The sequence below is a fragment of the Carettochelys insculpta genome, chromosome 2, assembly GCF_033958435.1.
Source record: "Carettochelys insculpta isolate YL-2023 chromosome 2, ASM3395843v1, whole genome shotgun sequence".
Taxonomy (NCBI): domain Eukaryota; kingdom Metazoa; phylum Chordata; order Testudines; family Carettochelyidae; genus Carettochelys; species Carettochelys insculpta.
This window is the reverse complement of record NC_134138.1, coordinates 20,942,713-20,961,382: the sequence shown is the minus strand read 5'-3', so window position 1 is coordinate 20,961,382 and position 18,670 is coordinate 20,942,713. Positions and strand designations below refer to the sequence as shown.

At 42.2% G+C, this 18,670-nt stretch overlaps 1 protein-coding gene across 1 annotated transcript in view; it reads right to left on the bottom strand.

Moving 5' to 3' along the window:
* Nucleotides 1-18,670, bottom strand: part of ADCY8 (adenylate cyclase 8) — a 218,256-nt gene that overhangs the window by 93,683 nt on the left and 105,903 nt on the right. Inside the window, exon 5 of the mRNA XM_074985614.1 lies at nucleotides 8,703-8,830. Coding sequence (XP_074841715.1) covers nucleotides 8,703-8,830 — 128 coding nt within the window. The remainder of the gene's footprint in view (nucleotides 1-8,702; nucleotides 8,831-18,670) is intronic.

Genomic DNA, 18,670 nt, shown 5'->3' with positions numbered 1-18,670 from the left:
ATCTAACTTCCTTCTACTTTGAGTCATTAATTGCTTTCCAAAACCTCCCTTTTCTGGATGACATTTTCTAGGGTTGGTCTTTGCCCAAAGGTGAAATATTTGTTAGGTGGTTTGGAAAAAAATATTCTTAGAATATCAAGGGGTTGAAAAAAATATACTTTTCCTAGTATAACAAAAACTCTTGTGATCTCTTTTGAGCAGCTCAGAAGTCAAAATGGATGGGATTGCCTAGCAAAAATCTGCCATGGAAACAAGTCTCATTAAAGAGCAGTATCTTGGACCATGTCCACACTGTAGGGACTACAGCAGCACCGCTATGGTGCCATAGCTTTACTGGCTTAAACTCACAGTATAGCTACTTTATAGTGATGGAAGAGGTTTGTCCATCATTGTTGAAAAACCTACCTGAGCAATAGTAGCTATGTTAATGGAAGCATTCCTCCATTGATTTAGTTGGGTCTCCTGGGAATTAAAAGACCACAGGTACTGATCTGAGGAACATGGCCATAGTTATGTCCAATTTTAAGCAAGACCATGCTTTGGGTGAACTTGTAAAAATTGGTGAGGATTTGGCCAGTTGAAAATTGTATCCTGCATACTCAAAGAGTGCATTTTGAACGAGGCTTTTCATGAAGCTCCTTAGATACACAGGTTGGTGGGTTGTGCCATGTATATACACACACTTGACTACCTTAGCTATATAATGAAGGTGCCAATGCCTTGGCAGACCTTCTGAAATGTGAGAGGGCTAGGGAACACTGCTTTGCTCTTTGGACGGCTTGTAAAATGAAGCACTGTTCTGCTATATTTCAAATGTCCCAGACCTGAGGAAATACCAAAGTGCTTTCCCCAACATTAAAGGTTCACAAGAAGAGATACTTACTTTGGCATGGGACATGACACATCCAGGATGCCCATGATACAAATAGTTTTGCATTTAGGAACCTGCATCCACCATTGCCTTTTTTTTTTCCATTCCTTTCTATGCAAGCAAAGCCAGAGCAAAGCAATGCATGTAAAGAGAATGCTATAGTTGACTGGAAATCAGGAAATGCCAGCGTTAAGCTGCATAAACAACTCTCATCTCTTCCTTGTTATGTGTATGTATCACGGTAAAGTTCACTTCACAAAAATCACCCTCAGAGTTGACTTTATTAGGCAACTTACTTAACAGTCCCAGAAAGGAAATTATGTGTTTGATCCTCAGCTGCTTCAAATCAATTTTGCTCTGTTGGGTTAAAAGAGCTACACTGGATGAAGATACGAGCCAGAGGGAAGATTTACAATGATCTTGCCTTCCTTTCAGACTGATTCCAAAGCTGTGTATGTGGAGAATGGTCACAGAAACTAAGCTAACTGCATTCCAGATGTGGCCCTTCCCAGTGAGAGTTGAGGTACTCTGGCTTGGAAGTGTGAAGCAGCTCACAACTAAGTTATCTGTTCTATTCCTATTGTGACAACAAAGTATTGTCTTCAGAACTCTCAAGCTAATGCTATTAATGAACTATAAATTTTCCTTAAAACCTCCTACTGGGCTATGTCTACCTTGTGCCCCTAACTCAAAATAAGATATGTAATTTCAAAATTGGCTGTTTTGGGATTTGGAGCTGTGCAGACAATGCCAAATTTTGAAATAAAGTGCTGTTTTGGGGCATCCCTTACTGCTCTTGCAACAAGGGGTAGAGGGATGCTGAAATAGTGTACCTCATATTTTGAAAAATATTTCGAAACACCAAGTGTATTTCCCAGATGCAGAGTTACTATTTCGGGATACCTTGGTATACTGAAATAGTTCAGTATACCTTGGTATACTGAAATAGTGTAAACATAGCCCTACTCTTTACATTAAATAACATCCTGGCTGGCATTCTCAGAATAAATAAAATACACTGGAGGCTGAAGTTTGATATTTTTCTATGCAAGTGCCTATGCAGCTACTAATGAAGTCAATGACAATGGTGCCTTAGGATGGACAAAGAGTAAGCAAAGCTATTTCACAATTCTAGAGCTGCACACCACAGACTCATATCTGACTCAGACAGGTCGTGTCAAAGGGCAAAAGGATAGATCACTAGTTTCCATTCAGTCCTTGGCCTTTGATTGCTGTCAACAAGGACATCAGTGCAGAGTGTGAAACTGAGTTTCAAAAAAGGGAAGAAATTATACAAAAATGAGAGGATTCACAAAAAAAGCAATTCACCTTTATGGTCCAATGTTGCCTTTTTTGCCGTCTTAGAAAAATGACTATAATATGTCCTAATGCAGCTGTTATCTTGCTAGCCCAGTACTTACTCATCAGATCCATACACCAGGAGGTCTCAGTGACCTTGGCAAGAGGTGTGGACTGAGAGTTATACTTTTATGAACTCTTTTTTGGCACTTCTCCTCCAATGTATTGAACAAAACATGTTTCTCTATAAACAGCCAGCAGCACACACGGCTTTCTTACTGCACCAGCACTGTGCACAAAGACGCACATTGTGGCAAATGACTTTCCAGTTGTTCTTGGAGCATCAGCTCTTGGAATTGATGACATTCTGAATTTTGTTCTGTGGAGTTCTGACATTTTTAAACGTTATTTTTAGCAATTCAAACTTTTTATTTTAGGATTTTCCCTTTGTGAGTCCAGTGCCAAAACTGACAACTGGAAGTAAAACTTACTCTTCTATAACAGTTATTGACAAGGAATTATGAGCAAATTTCAATGTCACATTCAGTGTTAGGGCCAGATCATTGATCATTCAATCTATGGTATCTATCAAATATTATAAAGAAAGCAATCGTGTAGCACCTTAAAAGCTAACAAATGTATTTATTAGGTTATGAGATTTTCTGGATTTCAGATTTTCTGAAGCGGGTCTTACCCATGAAAGCTCATGTTAGTCTTTAAGGTGCTACACGACTTCTCATTTTTTGGAAGCTACAGACTAACATGGCTACCCTTCTAAGACAATCAAATATTAAGGGACTCCTTTCCATCCCTCCTCCTCAGCCAACAGCAAAGAGCTTTCCAATTTGAGATGTGCCCAATGGGCACTGAAAACAGCCTCTGGCTGAAAGGAGAGATGCTGGTATGAACGAAGTGTATGAACACCAGTTACTGGCAAGGAAAGACAAGTGACTGTTGTTTTGTGCTTAGAGATATCATAGAATCATGGAACACTAGAATTGGAAGGCACCTCAAGAGGTCATCAAGTCCAGTCCCCTACCCTCATGGCAAGACCAAGCACCTTCTAAGCCATTCGTGATAGGTGGCTATTTAACCTGCTCAAAAAAATTTCCAGTGATGGAGATTCCACAACCTCTCTAGGCAATTTATACCAGTGTTTAACCACCCCGACAGTTAGGAATTTTTTACTAATATTCAACCTAAACCTGCCTTGCTGCAGCTGAAGTCCATTGCTTCTTGTCTTATCATCAGAGGCCAAGGAGAACATCTCTTCTCTCTCCTCCTTGCAACACTCTTTTAGGTATTTGAAAACTGCTATCACATCCTCTCTCAGTCTTTTCTAAACTAAACAAGCCCAATTATTTCAGTCTTCCCTTATAGCTCATTTGTTAACTTAAGTCTTGGAAAAGATATTGCATACGCATTAGATAATGAACAGAGCTTGGAAACATTGGAAAAATTCCAATGAAACATTTTTTCATTTGAATTTCTAGTGTCGTCAAAATTAAAAATTCTGCAGAGTTTTGTTTTGGCAAAATTCCTGTTGACCTAACTAGACCCAGAGGTTTTCTTGTTTTGTTTTATTTTTTTTGTTTTTGTTTTTGTTTTTTTGTTTTTTTCCCTGGTCAACATTCTCTAATTAGTACAGGTAGTTATGTTCTGTAGCTGTTAATAACAGGAGTTTCTACGTGCATGAAGAATTTGAGCTGAAAATCAGAAATTTACCTACTTGACAATTTAAGAATGGATTTATATATTGTCATTTTTAATATTGCTACCAGAATGCTCTGGAACTGATGACAATGCCATTTAGTTTGTATCGGAGGGGTAGCTGTGTTAGTCTGGATCTGTAACAGCAACGAAGGGTCCTGTGGCACCTTATAGACTAACAGAAAAGTTTTGAGCATGAGTTTTTGTGAGCACAGACTCACTTCATCAGATGCTGGTCTTGGAAATCTGCAGGGCCAGGTATAAATAAGCCAGAGCAAGGGTGGGGATAACAAGGTTAGCTTAGTCAGCAAGGGTGAGGCTTACTACCAGCAGCTGATCTGGAGGTGTGAATACCAAAGGAGGGGAAGCTGCTTCTGTATTTAGCCAGCCATTCGCAGTCTTTGTTTAAACCAGAGCTGAGGGCATCGAATTTGCAGATGAATTGTAGCTCAGAAATTTCTCTTTGGAGTCTAGTCCTGAAATGTCTTTGCTGTAGGATAGCTACTTTTAAGTCTGCTACTGTGTGGCCTGGGAGATTGAAGTGCTCTCCTACGGGTTTTTGTATATTGCCATTTCTGATATCTGATTTGTGTGAGTTTATTCTTTTACGTAGAGACTGGCCAGTTTGTCTGATGTATACAAGCTCGCTCTCTCCCTGGCAAAGAAAAGCTCGGGTGTAAAGTGGCTCATGTACTACTGGCGTCAGATAAAAAATAAAGCCACCATTTGTGTTCTCTAGTTGACCGAAGACTGTAACCTAATATTGTGAAAATTATATATCTAATGGGAAAGGAAAGCAAGTAAATTTAAATCTAAAAAAGACCTAATTACAAACGAGCAATGAAACAAACTGATTTGTTGAATTTTCTCATAAGAATGTAAGTGCTTTTTTATACTGATAGGCAATAAATGTGGTCAGACTGAATTGGGCATGTAGTCTAGAAAGGGCGATTCTGGGAAGTGTGTTTTGTTTGGGAAGGGAACTGCTACTGTTTGCATTTTAAAAGTTAGCTAGCAGTATGTACTAACCTATGGAATAGCTTGCAAAATGTGGCTAAGATCCAAACACTCATGTTGGTGGCCCTTATATAAGGTCAAGTAACTGTCTAATGCAAAATTACACTCTAGGCCCTATATAATTTAGAGCAGTCTCAAGGATCAATTTTCTCTGGAATTACAAAATTAAAGCTGATATGAATAACATCACTATGTGCAGAGGTTCTTATACTATGCTCATCACTGAATGCCCATGAGCTGATATTATAGCAATGCACCCTACAATAAAGTTATGGGATATGCTGATGTTTATGTGTCAGTACTTGCTAACAAAATCTTTATGAATTGTATGGATTTCCATAAATTCAAGCACAAACCATTAGAAATCTGTGTTTTTCCATTTTCCACTTGCATTATCACACCATGTCAAATAATTCCATTGCTGTGCTATGTTTTTAATTTTAATTTCAATATTATACTTTCATTACATTTCTTAAGAAGATGGGTATCAGGAGGCCTGTTAAATAACTCCAAGAATTAAATTAGAATAGTGACTCTGAAAATCCCCTTCTATTTGGGGGATTCTGGGAGTAATCTGTTGAACATGAGCTCCCAGGCTATGTCTAAACTAGAGCGATTTTGTCAACATAAGTTTTTGTCGGAAGATATTTCACAAAACACTTCTGCGACAGATCGCGTCCAGACAGCAAAGCTGATCAAAAGAGCGATCTACTCTGTCAACAGAGAGCAGCTGGATTGCCCGGTGGCTCTGTTGGCAAAATGGCCAACTGGAAGCACACTAGACAGGGTTGCCCGGTGTCCTGGAAGCCGTTTCTATTGACATGAGGGCCTCTGGAATGTCCAGACTGGCTTTCTGTTGACAGATCTCTGTCAACAGAAGTGTTCTTCCTCATGGAGAATGGGGTACAGCTGTCGACTTACTGTTGACAGAACACTCTTGGGAATCTGGACACTCCGTGGGGTATGTCAACAAAATGGCTGTTTTGTCAACAAAACTCTCCAGTCTAGACATAGTCCCAGTATGATGTTGTGTCCAAAACAACTAATGCTATCCTGGGATGCATAATGAGGGAAATATTGGGGAAGAGAAGGGAAGTGATTTTCCTTCTCTATTTGACTGTTGCTGGAATGCTCTTTCCAGTTCTGGTGCCTACAGTCCAAGAAGGATGTTGATAAACTGGAGAGCGGTCAGACAAGAACCATGACAATAATGGAAGGATTAGAAAACATGCCTTATGGAGTAGACTCAAGGAGCAAAATATGTTTAGCCTAACAAAAAGAAAGTGAAGGGGTAACTTAATTACAGTCTGTAACTTATTAAATGCTGTGGGCTGTATACACACAATGTATTACCTGGGCCGTAGGGACCAGGTGGCGTGCAGCCACAGCCTGGACCTTGAATCCCTGACCCTGGCTCTGGACCTGGAAACCTTCTGTGCATGTCCTGCTTGCTGTCAGGTCCTGACCCCCTGCTGCACAGCTGCTTCAAATTATGGAGTTCACAAGACTGGATGGTTGCCCCAGACCCCAGACTTTGCAGGACCAGAAGCCATCCCTCGACCCCGAGGGCTGGGCCAGCAGCCCCAGACCTTGTAGGATAGACTGGCTGCCCTGACCTCAGACTTACACCATGTGGGGCCATCAGGCTGCCCCAGTTCCATACCATTCTCAGAGTGACTGCCCTGGACCCTCACTGTGCAGCTACCTCAGTCTCCGAACCTCATAGTAACCTGTATACCACTGTGCTGAGCAACAAGTAACCCAGTGGACCCCAGCTGGCTGGCAGGCCAGCCTGTAGCACACATCTGAGAATCATCAGACTATAAGTATTTAATATTTAATTTTAGTAATAATAATTTATAGTGCATAAAATAATAATTTAACAGTGGGCTCCTTAATCTACCAGAGGAATGTATCACATGATCCTGAGGCTGAATGTTGAAGCTAACAAATTTCAGACTGGAAATAAGTATAAATTTTTAATGAGGAAAGTAATTAACCATTGGAACAATTGACCTAGGGTTTTGGTGGATTCTCCACAACTGACCATTTTTAATCAAGATAGGATGTTTTTCTAAAAGGTACGCTCTAGGCATATTTTGGGGAAGTTCTGTGGCCTTTCCAAGACAGAACTTCGGACTAGACAATCACAGTGGTTTCTTTAGGCCTTGGACTCTATCAAAAAGCCCGATTGTTAATGAGGCCACAATGTGTTAAATACTTCACAAATAAATAAGGAGAGATTGTGTCCCTTTCACCTTACAATCATAGAGGAAAAGTCATTTATGAAGGATTTGGCAGAGGGTGTGCTGTCAAGTTTGTACAAATGACTTTAATCTATACAAAAGAGACAAGACAGGAGAGCTGATCTCTTTTATTGGTGAGAGAGACAAGCTTTTGATTCACACAGGGCTCTTCTTTAAGCGTGATAAAGGAACCTCACAGGGTCACAACAAAATGAAGGTGGAACAGATTGTTTAGCATAAGTAGATAGCACATATTGTAAAGTACCAGTCAAAGTACAGTGTCCTTTTGACACTTCCAGTTTTTGGACAAAAAATGGGGGCTATTAGGTTATTACACTGTATATATCTACATACACAACTGTAATATTTAATATTTTGATAGTTTTTTTCTACCTATAATTTTTATTATTTGTGCTTTACTTTGGTCCTGAGTACCAGAAGTAAAATGTCCACCACATTCTGCAATATTTAGTCTCTTAGTTTTGTTAGTTCCCTTCCTAGAAATGAGCCAAGCCCATCATTTAATTGCAATTTTTGTTAATGATCTTGAAGTCTCTCCTATATTCAGGGCACAGTAAAAAACTGCTGCATTCTCAAATTCCAGGGGATGCACCCAGGATTAGGAAGGAAGACAGGTGGGCAGATTTCACATAGAATAGGCAAGAGGCTGGCTAGGAGAACAGTAGTAACAAAGGGAGGAGTTTTGGTGTGGAACTCCCTAGTATGTTAAGGAAGGCAATAACTGGAGGAACACTGGGAGGAGGATGCAGTGGATTAGAAATTGGGTGGTGTTGAGGTCCTGACCGTGCACATAGGTGAGCAAGATATGCAGAGCTGGTGCCAAGCGTAAGCAGACTGAGCAATTGCTTCAGGCCCCAACCAGATCAAGGGGTCCTCTATTATTAATATATATTGGCAGACAGGCTCCCATAATATTCCTGTTTAGGGCCCCGATGGGATTGCATCATATCTGAAAACAGTCATCTACATACTGGGAGTTCAAGCTTAAACTAAAACTTTTCTAGCTCCTGCAGACTTAAGAGGCCACCTTAATTTAATAAGCAATGCCTGTTCGGCTGACAAACTGATATGTTTCTCTATGAACTTCTTTTCACAGACAGCCATTGGCACTGCTGCCAATTTATGGATCTTTTCTTGTCAAAGGGGTTAAAGAAGATGAAGTAGACTCATTTTATCCTACCTAAATTAGTCTTTAAAAAACCCACAGCTGTGAAAGTGAATAACTGCTAATTCCTCTCTGTGGAAATACTGTGGCCATTGTCTTCTCCCAACACTTTCTTATTATCACCATAGACAGGTTATAGGTTCTAAATCAGAGTAGTCATAAGTGTATTCATTTTCTATGAATGTGGACCTGGCGATGCTTCACAGATCAAAAAGATTCTCTGTCATGTTCCAATAAGTCCAAATATCTCTGAAGCCAATGTACCAGCAAGATATTTGAAGCTTTACTCGGTCTAGCAATAAAAATGCTTAAATAACAGACCACCAGAAAGTAGTAACAACAACAAAAAGAAGACAACAAATGAAAGAATTACCTGATAGTTTTGATCATGCTGAGTCCCATTTCAACACAACAGTGCGCGTGGTCTTGGCGAGGTTCTGGGAGCCCAGAAACACAGTAGTAACAGTCCCCCAGGATCTTAATTCTAAGGCAATGATGTTCCTAAAGTACATGGATCCAAACAAAAAGATTTGTAGTAAAGGGCTTGTATTTGCAACACCAGCATGGAAATGGCAATGAAAAAACTATTGAATAGCTTTTTGCTATTCTCTGTAGGCAAGTCTACACTAGCAAGTTCTTTCAGAAAATCCGGCCCTTTTTGAAAGAACACTCTGAGCGTACACACACAAAGTGCTCTCTGTCAATCTGAAACCGAAAGAATGTGGCTTTTCTTCTGGAAGCCCTCTTCTGTTCCTGGATCAGGAAGAGCACCTCCTTTTGAAAGCTTCCTTCCAAACAAGCATGTGTAGATGCTCTGTGGGTGCTTTTTTCAAAGGAGCAGTCCTCCTGGTGCTGGATTTTTTGATCCCTGGCTGGTCTTTCGAAAGACCAGAGGCTGCGTGGCTGCGAGGACGCTCTCTATTGAAAGAGCAGATTGAAAGATCACTATAGTGTAGATGTGGCCTGTATGTGCATATATATGTGTAACTAATACTATCTTAATTTGTACTGATTTTAAAAAATAGTGCCTTTATACTTCCTGTGCGTGTGTGTGTGTGTGTGTGTGTGTATGTGTGAAGTTCTTATTGCAGGGGGTGAAATTCTTAGTAGAATTGGATTAGAAGCTAGGCAAAGTTCTCAGAAGAGGCACGATGGGTTAATCAGAGTCTCACAGTTAGGAAACTACAGAAGTCTATAGGAATTGATTAACAACATAGTATGTCCCTCCACTGACTTCAGTGGGTATATGATCAGGCCCACAGAGAGGAATGACAACTTCCCTGTCTAGGAAGTTATTGAATATTGGGGTGGGGCTAGGGTGCGGAAAGAAATAAACAACGTGGGAAGAAAAATTCCCATGGCTTTCCTCCTCAGCCTTTTCCCTTATAAAAAAAATCACAGTATATATGCAGCAGGTAAATTTCATCCATTATATTTAATTATATTAAGACAACAGTTTCGTAGTTTCTCACCAAGCAATTACTGACTATGTGAGAAGCAATGTTTCTGAGCACCTCTGCCCCTCCATCCTAAAGGTTTGTTAAAGTGAAAAAAAAGTCCTCAGGCTTAAATGGTTAGACTTAAAGACTGGTTATTTATTTTGGTTTGGGTTTTTTTTCTGTTTTTTTTCCACTGGATTTTTTCCATTGGATTTTCATTCTTGTCCGCAAGGTGAGAAAGCCTTCTCTTGAAACTCGGAAGTGGCTGAGGGGCAGGAGTGGGGAGACAGAGAGAAAGCTATTTTGCATCTAATACAATTACAGACATTTCCAAATCCTGAGCCAACTAACCACTGAAGTTAATAGATTGCCAGTGATTTAAATGGCTCTTAGATTTCACACATGTCCACCAGGTGCATGAAATTGAATCCTGGAAGATCGACCCCCTGAGTGGATTGATCTTCCGTGTAATGAGGATGTGGCCTCACTCCCTCACGCAATTGAACTGCTAGTAATTCCAGATAGGGCTGAAGGGATATCTTTTCTGCTTGGACTGGGACACCACCATTCCTAACACAGAGGTACTAAAGGTTAAATTCTGCTCAGAGATGTGACTTCAAGTCAAAAAACCTGATCAGTAGGAGCTGATTGGTAATACCAGAACTTTCCTTTTATAGAGTTTTCTGATCCTCTGAAATCAAAAATCAATTTTATGTCTGTAGCACCTTCCCTCTCAGTGGCTCCAGGCACTAAAGGACATATCCTGATACCTAGATTCACAGTAAGTGGCATTACTTCTCAAATATCTCACTGACTTCAGGTGGATACACTATTTTGCTTTTACGCTGACATGTTATAATAAGCATTGTGCAATATTATACTGAGAGAAGGCAACGGGAATAAGATAATGGATTCTTGAATAGATTCTTTTCTGCCTAGGACAATTACAAAATTGCCACTTAATGAAACGTCATCCTGATTAGAAAAACAACAAGAATTAGTCAGGTTCCAGGTACCAAAAGTGTCTCAGGAAGAGTAACATTTATTTATACGTATCAGAGAAGGAACCATGTTAGTCTGTATCTTTGAGAACAACAAGAAGTCCTGTGGCACTTTATAGACTGCCAAATATTTTGGAGCATAAGCTTTTGTGGGCAAATACCTGCTTAATCAGATGCATGAGTGTGTGTGGGGCAGGAGGGGTTTCCAGAGAGATATTTAAAGAGTCATTTAAATAGTTATTTATATGTACAGCCTGCTATTCTTTAAGAAAAAAAAACCCCAAACTTTCAGTTACATTCTGGTTTGTCGCATGCAAGTGTGAATGGGTGTGTGAGACCCTTGAAATATTTCAAGCAAAACACTGATCTAGATAAATGCCACTGGCCCTCCCACCTACAGAATACCATTCTGCTCTGTTCTTCTCAGCAAGTACCTCTCTTTTCAAATCTCTTGGATGCACCTATCTCTTCTGTGATGGCTACAGTGAGCCAAGAATTTACAAGACCTTTTCTTGTTTGTTTTATAAAACAAAACCCTGAATTGAATCTTTGTGATAAATTCTCTGTCAACATGTGCATGAACTAAGGATATGTCAACACTATTCTGTTGCCAAAAACTACCCTTTGGTGACAAAACAGTGAGTGTGTACATGCTGCAATGTAACTTTTGTTGAGAGAAACACCCAGTTTCAGAGACACAAACTTCCATCCTTAGGCGACTTTTTTCTTTTGCTCTCTCTTTATTGTCCACAAAGAGCCAATGTAAACTCTGTTTTGTCAATAGAACTGGCTTCCCCCAGTATCCCACAATGTCTGTCTCGATTGTTCTGCTCAGCGCTTTGATCTCTGCTGCCCTGCAGGGCTGGGCCCTTCTTCTTACAAAGCTCAGGGAAATATCTGACAGCTGAGTGAGAACAAACAAAAAACAAATCATTGGACTTCCCTGAACTAGGAACACAGGAGCAGGCAGACTTCTTCAGGAGAGGAACAGATTGCTGTCATGCTTTGACATTCCTCAGCATGGAGAGCTCACAAAGCTACTTATGATGCTGCTCCCAGCAGCTGAGGAGACTGTTGGAGAGCTCAGAGGCAATCTCAAGATGGGCGGGGATTGGCTCTGCCTTCCCAGAACACTGCACTCTGGGATTCAGACTCACGGTGCATTGTTCATCCACTGCCAGCGGTGGTGTTCCCAGAGTGGACATGATTTCTTGACAGAGGGAGCAAGTGTGAACAGCCTCTGGTATTTTTGTTTTGTTGACTTTTGAATGGTGACAAGTTCTGTCAACAAAACTTGGAGGTTTAGACATATCCTAAGTAACTGTGTTCCTGGACTGACCTCACCCCTTCCGCACGCCATGTATTTCCTTCACTCTGTGTCACATCTAAAATGTTGACGAGGAAGGACCACAGGTCAGATTTATTGGTGCACCCTACATAAAAACTCTGTTTATGGCTGTTCTGTGCCCCTAGAACAGTGCGGAGCAGCAGGCATGTGGCTGTAAATTTGGACCACAGATACCCGCACCTTTTGGAACTGCCCAGAACCTCTCTCAGGCAAAGAAAACAAGGAGGAATACTTGGCCTTGTCTTTGGTGTTCAAACCTATTGCTGTACATGATTCTGATTGCCACAGATGATGAAAAAGCTGCAAGTTTATGCACAGTGTAATCCAACATCATGCCAAAAAATTAAACCTGCAAAATGATCAATATGGTTAAAAAAAACAAGATGAGTAGGTCAGAGCAGTAATTCAGACCAGGAGTTGCTGTTCTGTTCTCTGATGAAGCCTCTTCTATTCCTTATTTTTTCTTCCTTTTCTATTTTCTGATGGAGCCCCCAAAATTCTCCTTTTGCACATAAATGACAGACGACATGGCTCCAAAATGCACATTAGCATCACACATCCCACTGTGATTAGCATTATATCCTGTTGGTTCTAATTAGTGTCAAACTGTCTCACAGACACCGGAAAATTACCTTTTCTCAAAATCTCAGCTTCTTGTCTGATTTGAATGACAGTATTTACGGACCTGATGCTGCCATTCTCACTCAAACAAGACATCCACTAAAGTCAAAAGCAGCTTCCCCTGAGTAAATTGAGCAGGATTGTGTACTAGATGAGCAGCCATAACACTTGTATCAGAGATCATTAGCAGTTAATAGGGAATATTTTTCCCTATCCAAAGCACCTTAAGTCAGAGGAAAAGGGAATTTGTAGTCCTACCATGAACATATAAGCTGCTTAGACAGAGTAGCATGTGAATGATTTATGCTTTGGCTTATTAAAAACACCAGCAGTGACTGGAAAGAAAACAAAGCAAATTGGCATAAAATGGAACTGTAGAAATGAGTTGCTCAAATATCAAACTGCTGAAACACACAAACAGAAACTTCATTAACATTTCTTGTCTCCTCAGCCAGAAATTTGCAGAAAATATAAATAAAAAGACTGATCACATATATTAAAATAAGCCGAGCTTGTCAGAGTGCCAGCTGCAGTGAATTAATCATTCCACCCACTTTTCAAGGAACCCAAAATGCTCACCATCAGCTCACCAAACATTCAGTTTTCACAATGATTTCAAATTAGACATCATGGTGTGTAAGTGAGGAACTGGGTGAGGTTGGAGTGCAGAATACAAAGGTTCCCTCAAAATGTTTGTTAAAGCAAAGATTTCAAAACTCTTTGAATTATGTGGACCACATACCAAATTCATAGATTTGTTAAGACCAGAAGGGGCTGTTACACTCTTCTTGGGCAACAGCTTCTGAAGCACACATGTGACTTAGGAATTTAAATCTCATTTTCAAAAGTTGCTTTAAGAGTCTATGTCCCATTGAAAGTCAAGGGCCATTAGGCTCCTAAGTGACTCTTAAAAATAGAATGTAGGTACTTCCAAAAATTGTGACCCTCATCATAGAATCATGGGGTTGGAAGAGACCTCAGGAAGTCATCAAGTCCAAACCCCTGCTCAAACCCCTGCTCAAAGCAGGACCAATCCCGACTAAATCACCACAGCCAGGGCTTTGTCAAACCAAGACTTAAAAACTTCTAGGGATGGATATTCCATCACCTCTCTAGGTAACCTATTCCAGTGCTTCGCCACCCTCCTGGTGAAATAGTTTTTCTTAATATCCAACCTAGACCTCTCCCACTGTAACTTGAGACCACTGCTCCTCATTCTATCATGTCACAACTGAGAACAGCCTGTCTCCATCCTTTTTGGGACCCCTCTTTAGATAGTTGAAGGCTGCTATCAAATAGGCTGCTATCATATAACTCCTCACTCTTCTCTTCATATGCTCCAGCCCCCTAATCATTTTCGTCATTCTCCACTGGACTTTCTCCAGTGTGTCCTCATCCTTTCTGTAATGGGGAGCCCAGAATCGTCTGTGATACTCCAGAAGTGGCCTCACCAGTGCTGAATAAAGGAGAATAATCACTTCCCTACATCTACACACAATGCTCCAACTAACGTGCTCCAGTATGCTGTTAGCCTTATTGGCTAAAAGGGCACACTATGAGCTCATATCCAGCTTCTCATCCACTGTAATCCATAGATCCTTTTCCGAACTGCTGCTTAGCTAATCATTTTCCAGTCTGTAGCAGTGCATGGGATTGCAGCATCCTAAGGGCAGGATACTGCACTTGTCCTTGTTAAACCTCATCAGATTTATTTTGACCCAGTCTTTTAACTTGTCTAGGTCACTCTGGATCCTATCCCTAACCTCTAGCATATGTAACGCTCCCCTTAGCTTAGTGTCATCTGTGGACTTGCTGTGGGTGAAATCCATTCACTCATCCAGGTCCGAACAAAACTAGCCCCAGAACCAACCCTTGGGGTACTCCGCTTGATACCAGTCACCAACCAGACATTAAGCTGTTGATCACAACCCACTGAGCCTATCGATCTAACCAGCTTTCTATTCACTTTCCAGTCTACTTATCCAGTCAATACAGCTTTAACTTGCTGGCAAGAATATTGTGAGAGACCATAACACCACCTTCCCCATACCCACAGAGCCAGTTACTTCATTGTAGAAGGCAATCAGCTTGGCTGGCATGATTTGACTTTGGTGAATCTATCTTGACTATTCTTGATCACTTTCCTCTCTTGCAAATACTTCAAAGGATTCATTGAGGATCACCTCTATGATTTTTTGGGGAACTAAGGTGAGGTTGACTGGTCTGTAGTTCTCCAGGTTGTCCTTGTCCCATTTCTTTTAAAGATGGGCACCACATTTGCCTTTTTCCAATCGTCTGAAACCTCCCCCAGTCACCAGGAGTTTTTAAAGGTAATGGGCAATGGCTCTGCAATCACATCAGCCAACTCCCTCAGCACCTTTGGTTACATTAGATCTGGCTTCATGGGTTAGTGTATATCCAGCTTTTCTAAATAATTCTACATTTGTTTCCCCCCCGCCCACTGATGGCAGCCTACCTCCTCAAGTCTGATTTTCTGCATACGGTGTGTGGAACTAACCATGTGCATAAAATGATAAATATGCATATATGTTTGTCAGCTCAGGGCAATATAAAGATCAAATAGGTCCACTGCTGACCTAGTAGATTCTCTAATGCTGTAACTATATGAAAAAAGTGGTTCTGAAGAGCTTCTGTAGTGAGTAATTACACATTGGACACTGTCAGAAAAAATACACCAGAATGACCTTTAACAATTCATGACTTCAAAGAGAATAGAAACTACAGGTGTTTTAAAATTTTCATTACTGCACATATCTACAGAAAGGTGAATGAAATATTAAGTTAAATGTCACTCGCATGGACATTAGCAATCCAATTAATTTTCTCTCTCAATTCAACATGTTACTGGATTATACTGAATTTTACTCCCTTATTCACATTAATATATGATGTTTAAATGGTCCCTTTCAACCAGATGCTCTACACCTGTAATGTATCCAAAGATACCCCAAAGAACAGAACACAGCCACCACTTGTTGGAACACAGCAGCTGATAAGTAGGGCACTGCAACGCTACGCACAAGACAAGTTAGGTGAGAAAGTGTAGACAGGATGTGGATGTGCTGGAGCAGGTTCAGCAGAGGGCAACGAAAATGATTAATGGGCTGGAGCACCACACCTATGAGAATAGGCTGAGGGATTTGGGCTTGTTTAGTTTACAGAAGAGGAGACTTAGGGGTAATTTAATAGCAGCCTCCAACTTCCTGAAGCAGAGCTCTACAAAGGATGGAGAGAAACTGTTCTCAGTGGTGTCAGATAGCAGAACAAGGAGCAATGATTTGAAGTTACAGAAGGAGAGCAGTAGGTTGGATATTAGCAAAAAGTACTTCACCAGAGGGAGGTGAAGCACCGGAATGTGTTGCCTAGGAAAGTGGTTGAATCATCCCTAGAGGTTTTTAAGTCCCAGCTTTACAAAGTCCTGGCTGGGATGACCTAGTTGGGGTTGATCCTGCTTGAAGCAGGGGGCTGGACACAATGACCTCCTGAGGTCCCTTCCAGGCCTAGGATTCTATGATTCTAAAAGGAAACAGAATCCTGGGTGAAACTACACAACTGATTTTAAGTAGATTGATTGTAATTAACCAAAATGGAGTTTGACCAGGACTCAATGACCTTTTGAAAAAATGTCACGGGACCTTTAATAAACATGGCTAGCCAGGACATTGAGTTTGTATGGTCGTATGAAATAACAGAATTTCCACAAAGCATCACACTGGATAAAAGGGATGAATGACAGTTACTAACTCCAAACCTTGAGATAAGGTTTCCATAGAGAACTCCCATCCCATTAAGGAACAGGTCCCAACTTGACCAGCACAGGAAAACTGATGAGATCTCAGAGAGAAGGTGTTGTAGGAACTGCAGTGATCCGTATGTCTAAAAAGCCTGTTACACCTCCCCTCATGCCCACTGAATGCCTGTGAGACGGCTCTTCCCCAGTTCCCTCTCCTGGAATGTTTGTTGAGATGAATGGACCATCTGAGCAGCTCGCAGGTAGATTTGATCAGGTGGCAATCACATGACTATTGCATGGACACTCATCACTTATGCAGCAGAGACCCTGATCAGGCAACAATCACATGCCTTATGCATGGACACTGCCCGAGGCGGGGTTTGACCAACCAAACATGGCCTAGTCACATCTAGCCACAGACCAGGAGTAGCAGGCCCTTAAAAGGGGAAGGAGCCAGGTGCTCAGGAGCATACTCACCAGATTGCATCTCCCGGGAAGGCTCTTCGCCCGGACTGCCTGGCCAGTGGTCCACTGCATCACTTTCTGTCATGCCTCGGGAAGACTTACCTCCACTACACCGACAATCACTGCACTGTGGGAAACTTATCTCATAGAACCCCGAAATCTCCATGGCTGTGCCCGTCCCGGCAGTGTGAGTATGCTAGTGTGAATGTGACCCTCTTCCCTCCCCCTTGTCTTGAGCTTAGTTATCAGTGTAATAAACATGCTAACAAACTCTGCCAAATTTTCTGCAAAACTCTGCCCTCCCTAAGCTTAGTAGCTGGCCCACTTTTGGGTAACAAAGAGACAAAGGCCTTAACATTTACTCTTCTCCTTTACAGCCCCTGCTCTGACATGAAACTAGTGCTTGCCGATCTTGTATGACAACATTTTATTTTATTCTTATTAACAGGAACGTAGTTCTTATGAGGGATGGGTCCAAACTCAAACTCAGAATCTGAACAGCTGGCAGCCTGTGGGTGTGTCTACACTAGACCTGTGTTTTGAAAGTAATTTCAAAAGAGAGTCCAGTTTCGAAACAGGCCACAGAGAGTCCACATGCATCTTTTGAAACTGTTTTCAGTGAAAAAGGGCATGCATTTCAAAATTGCTCTTCTCATCTGATTTCAGGAAGAGCAGCCCCTTTCAAAGTCAAATTTCAAAATAGGGCATGTGTAGACGCTCCTGGGCCGTTATTTCGAAATAGTGGGTCCTCCATGGCGGCAGCCACAGAGAACACAGAGACGCTCTAGCAAGCCCCAGGTGGGCTCTGTGGACTCCAGTGCCAGCCTCTTAAAGCTGCATGGCCCCGGAAACCCTTTGCAGGAAGCTGAGAGCATGTCCAGAGCCTCAGGAGCATGAGCTCTGCCTGGCACATGCTTCAGCAGCACAGATAGTGGTGCCACTCAGACCACCAGCTGGATAGTGAGACCCCCACACACCACGGACCCCCAGAAGGCCCCCTCCTCCCAGCCTGAGGGGTCGCCGGAGGCAAGCCAGGGCCAGAAGAGGAGGGGCCCCTTCTGGACAGAGGCTGAGATTAAAAATCTTCTTGGCCTCTGGGCAGAGGTGGACATGCTGTTGCACAGCACTGGGTGGCCCTGCAACACAGTGGCCTTCAAACAGCTGTCTCTGGGGCTGCGGAAGCGGAGCTACCCCCAGCACACAGCTGATAAAGTGTGCGCAAAAGTAAAGGAACTGAGGCAGGCCTATAGCCGGGCCAGGGACGCCTGCAGGCGATGGGGGGCAGAAGCCACCCCAAAGTGCCCACACTACTGAAGGCTGGGCCAGCTCCTCGGCCCAAAGAACATCCCCAAGCTAGCAGCTGTGGTCAACAGAGCCAGCCCCGACTCAGACCCCAATGCAGACCCTCACGACTGGCCAGGACCATCGAGCTGGACAGGCACAGTGGAGCCAGGGAGCAGCTCAGAGAATGAAAGCCCCCTTGTCATCAGGATCAGCTGTGGCACCTCCAGCCAGGCTCCCTTGAGACAGGTGTCCCTAGATCTGTTCTCTGGAGCGCCAGGTAGGTAACAGGTACATTGGGCAGCCCGGGGAGGGGAGTGCCCTGTCCTGTATCCCCTGGCCATGTCCCAGACCTAGGCATGGAGCATCCAGCTCCCGCATCTGTGGACAGTGCCCTGACCCTCCCGAGTGGGAAGAGATGTGGCGGCTGGA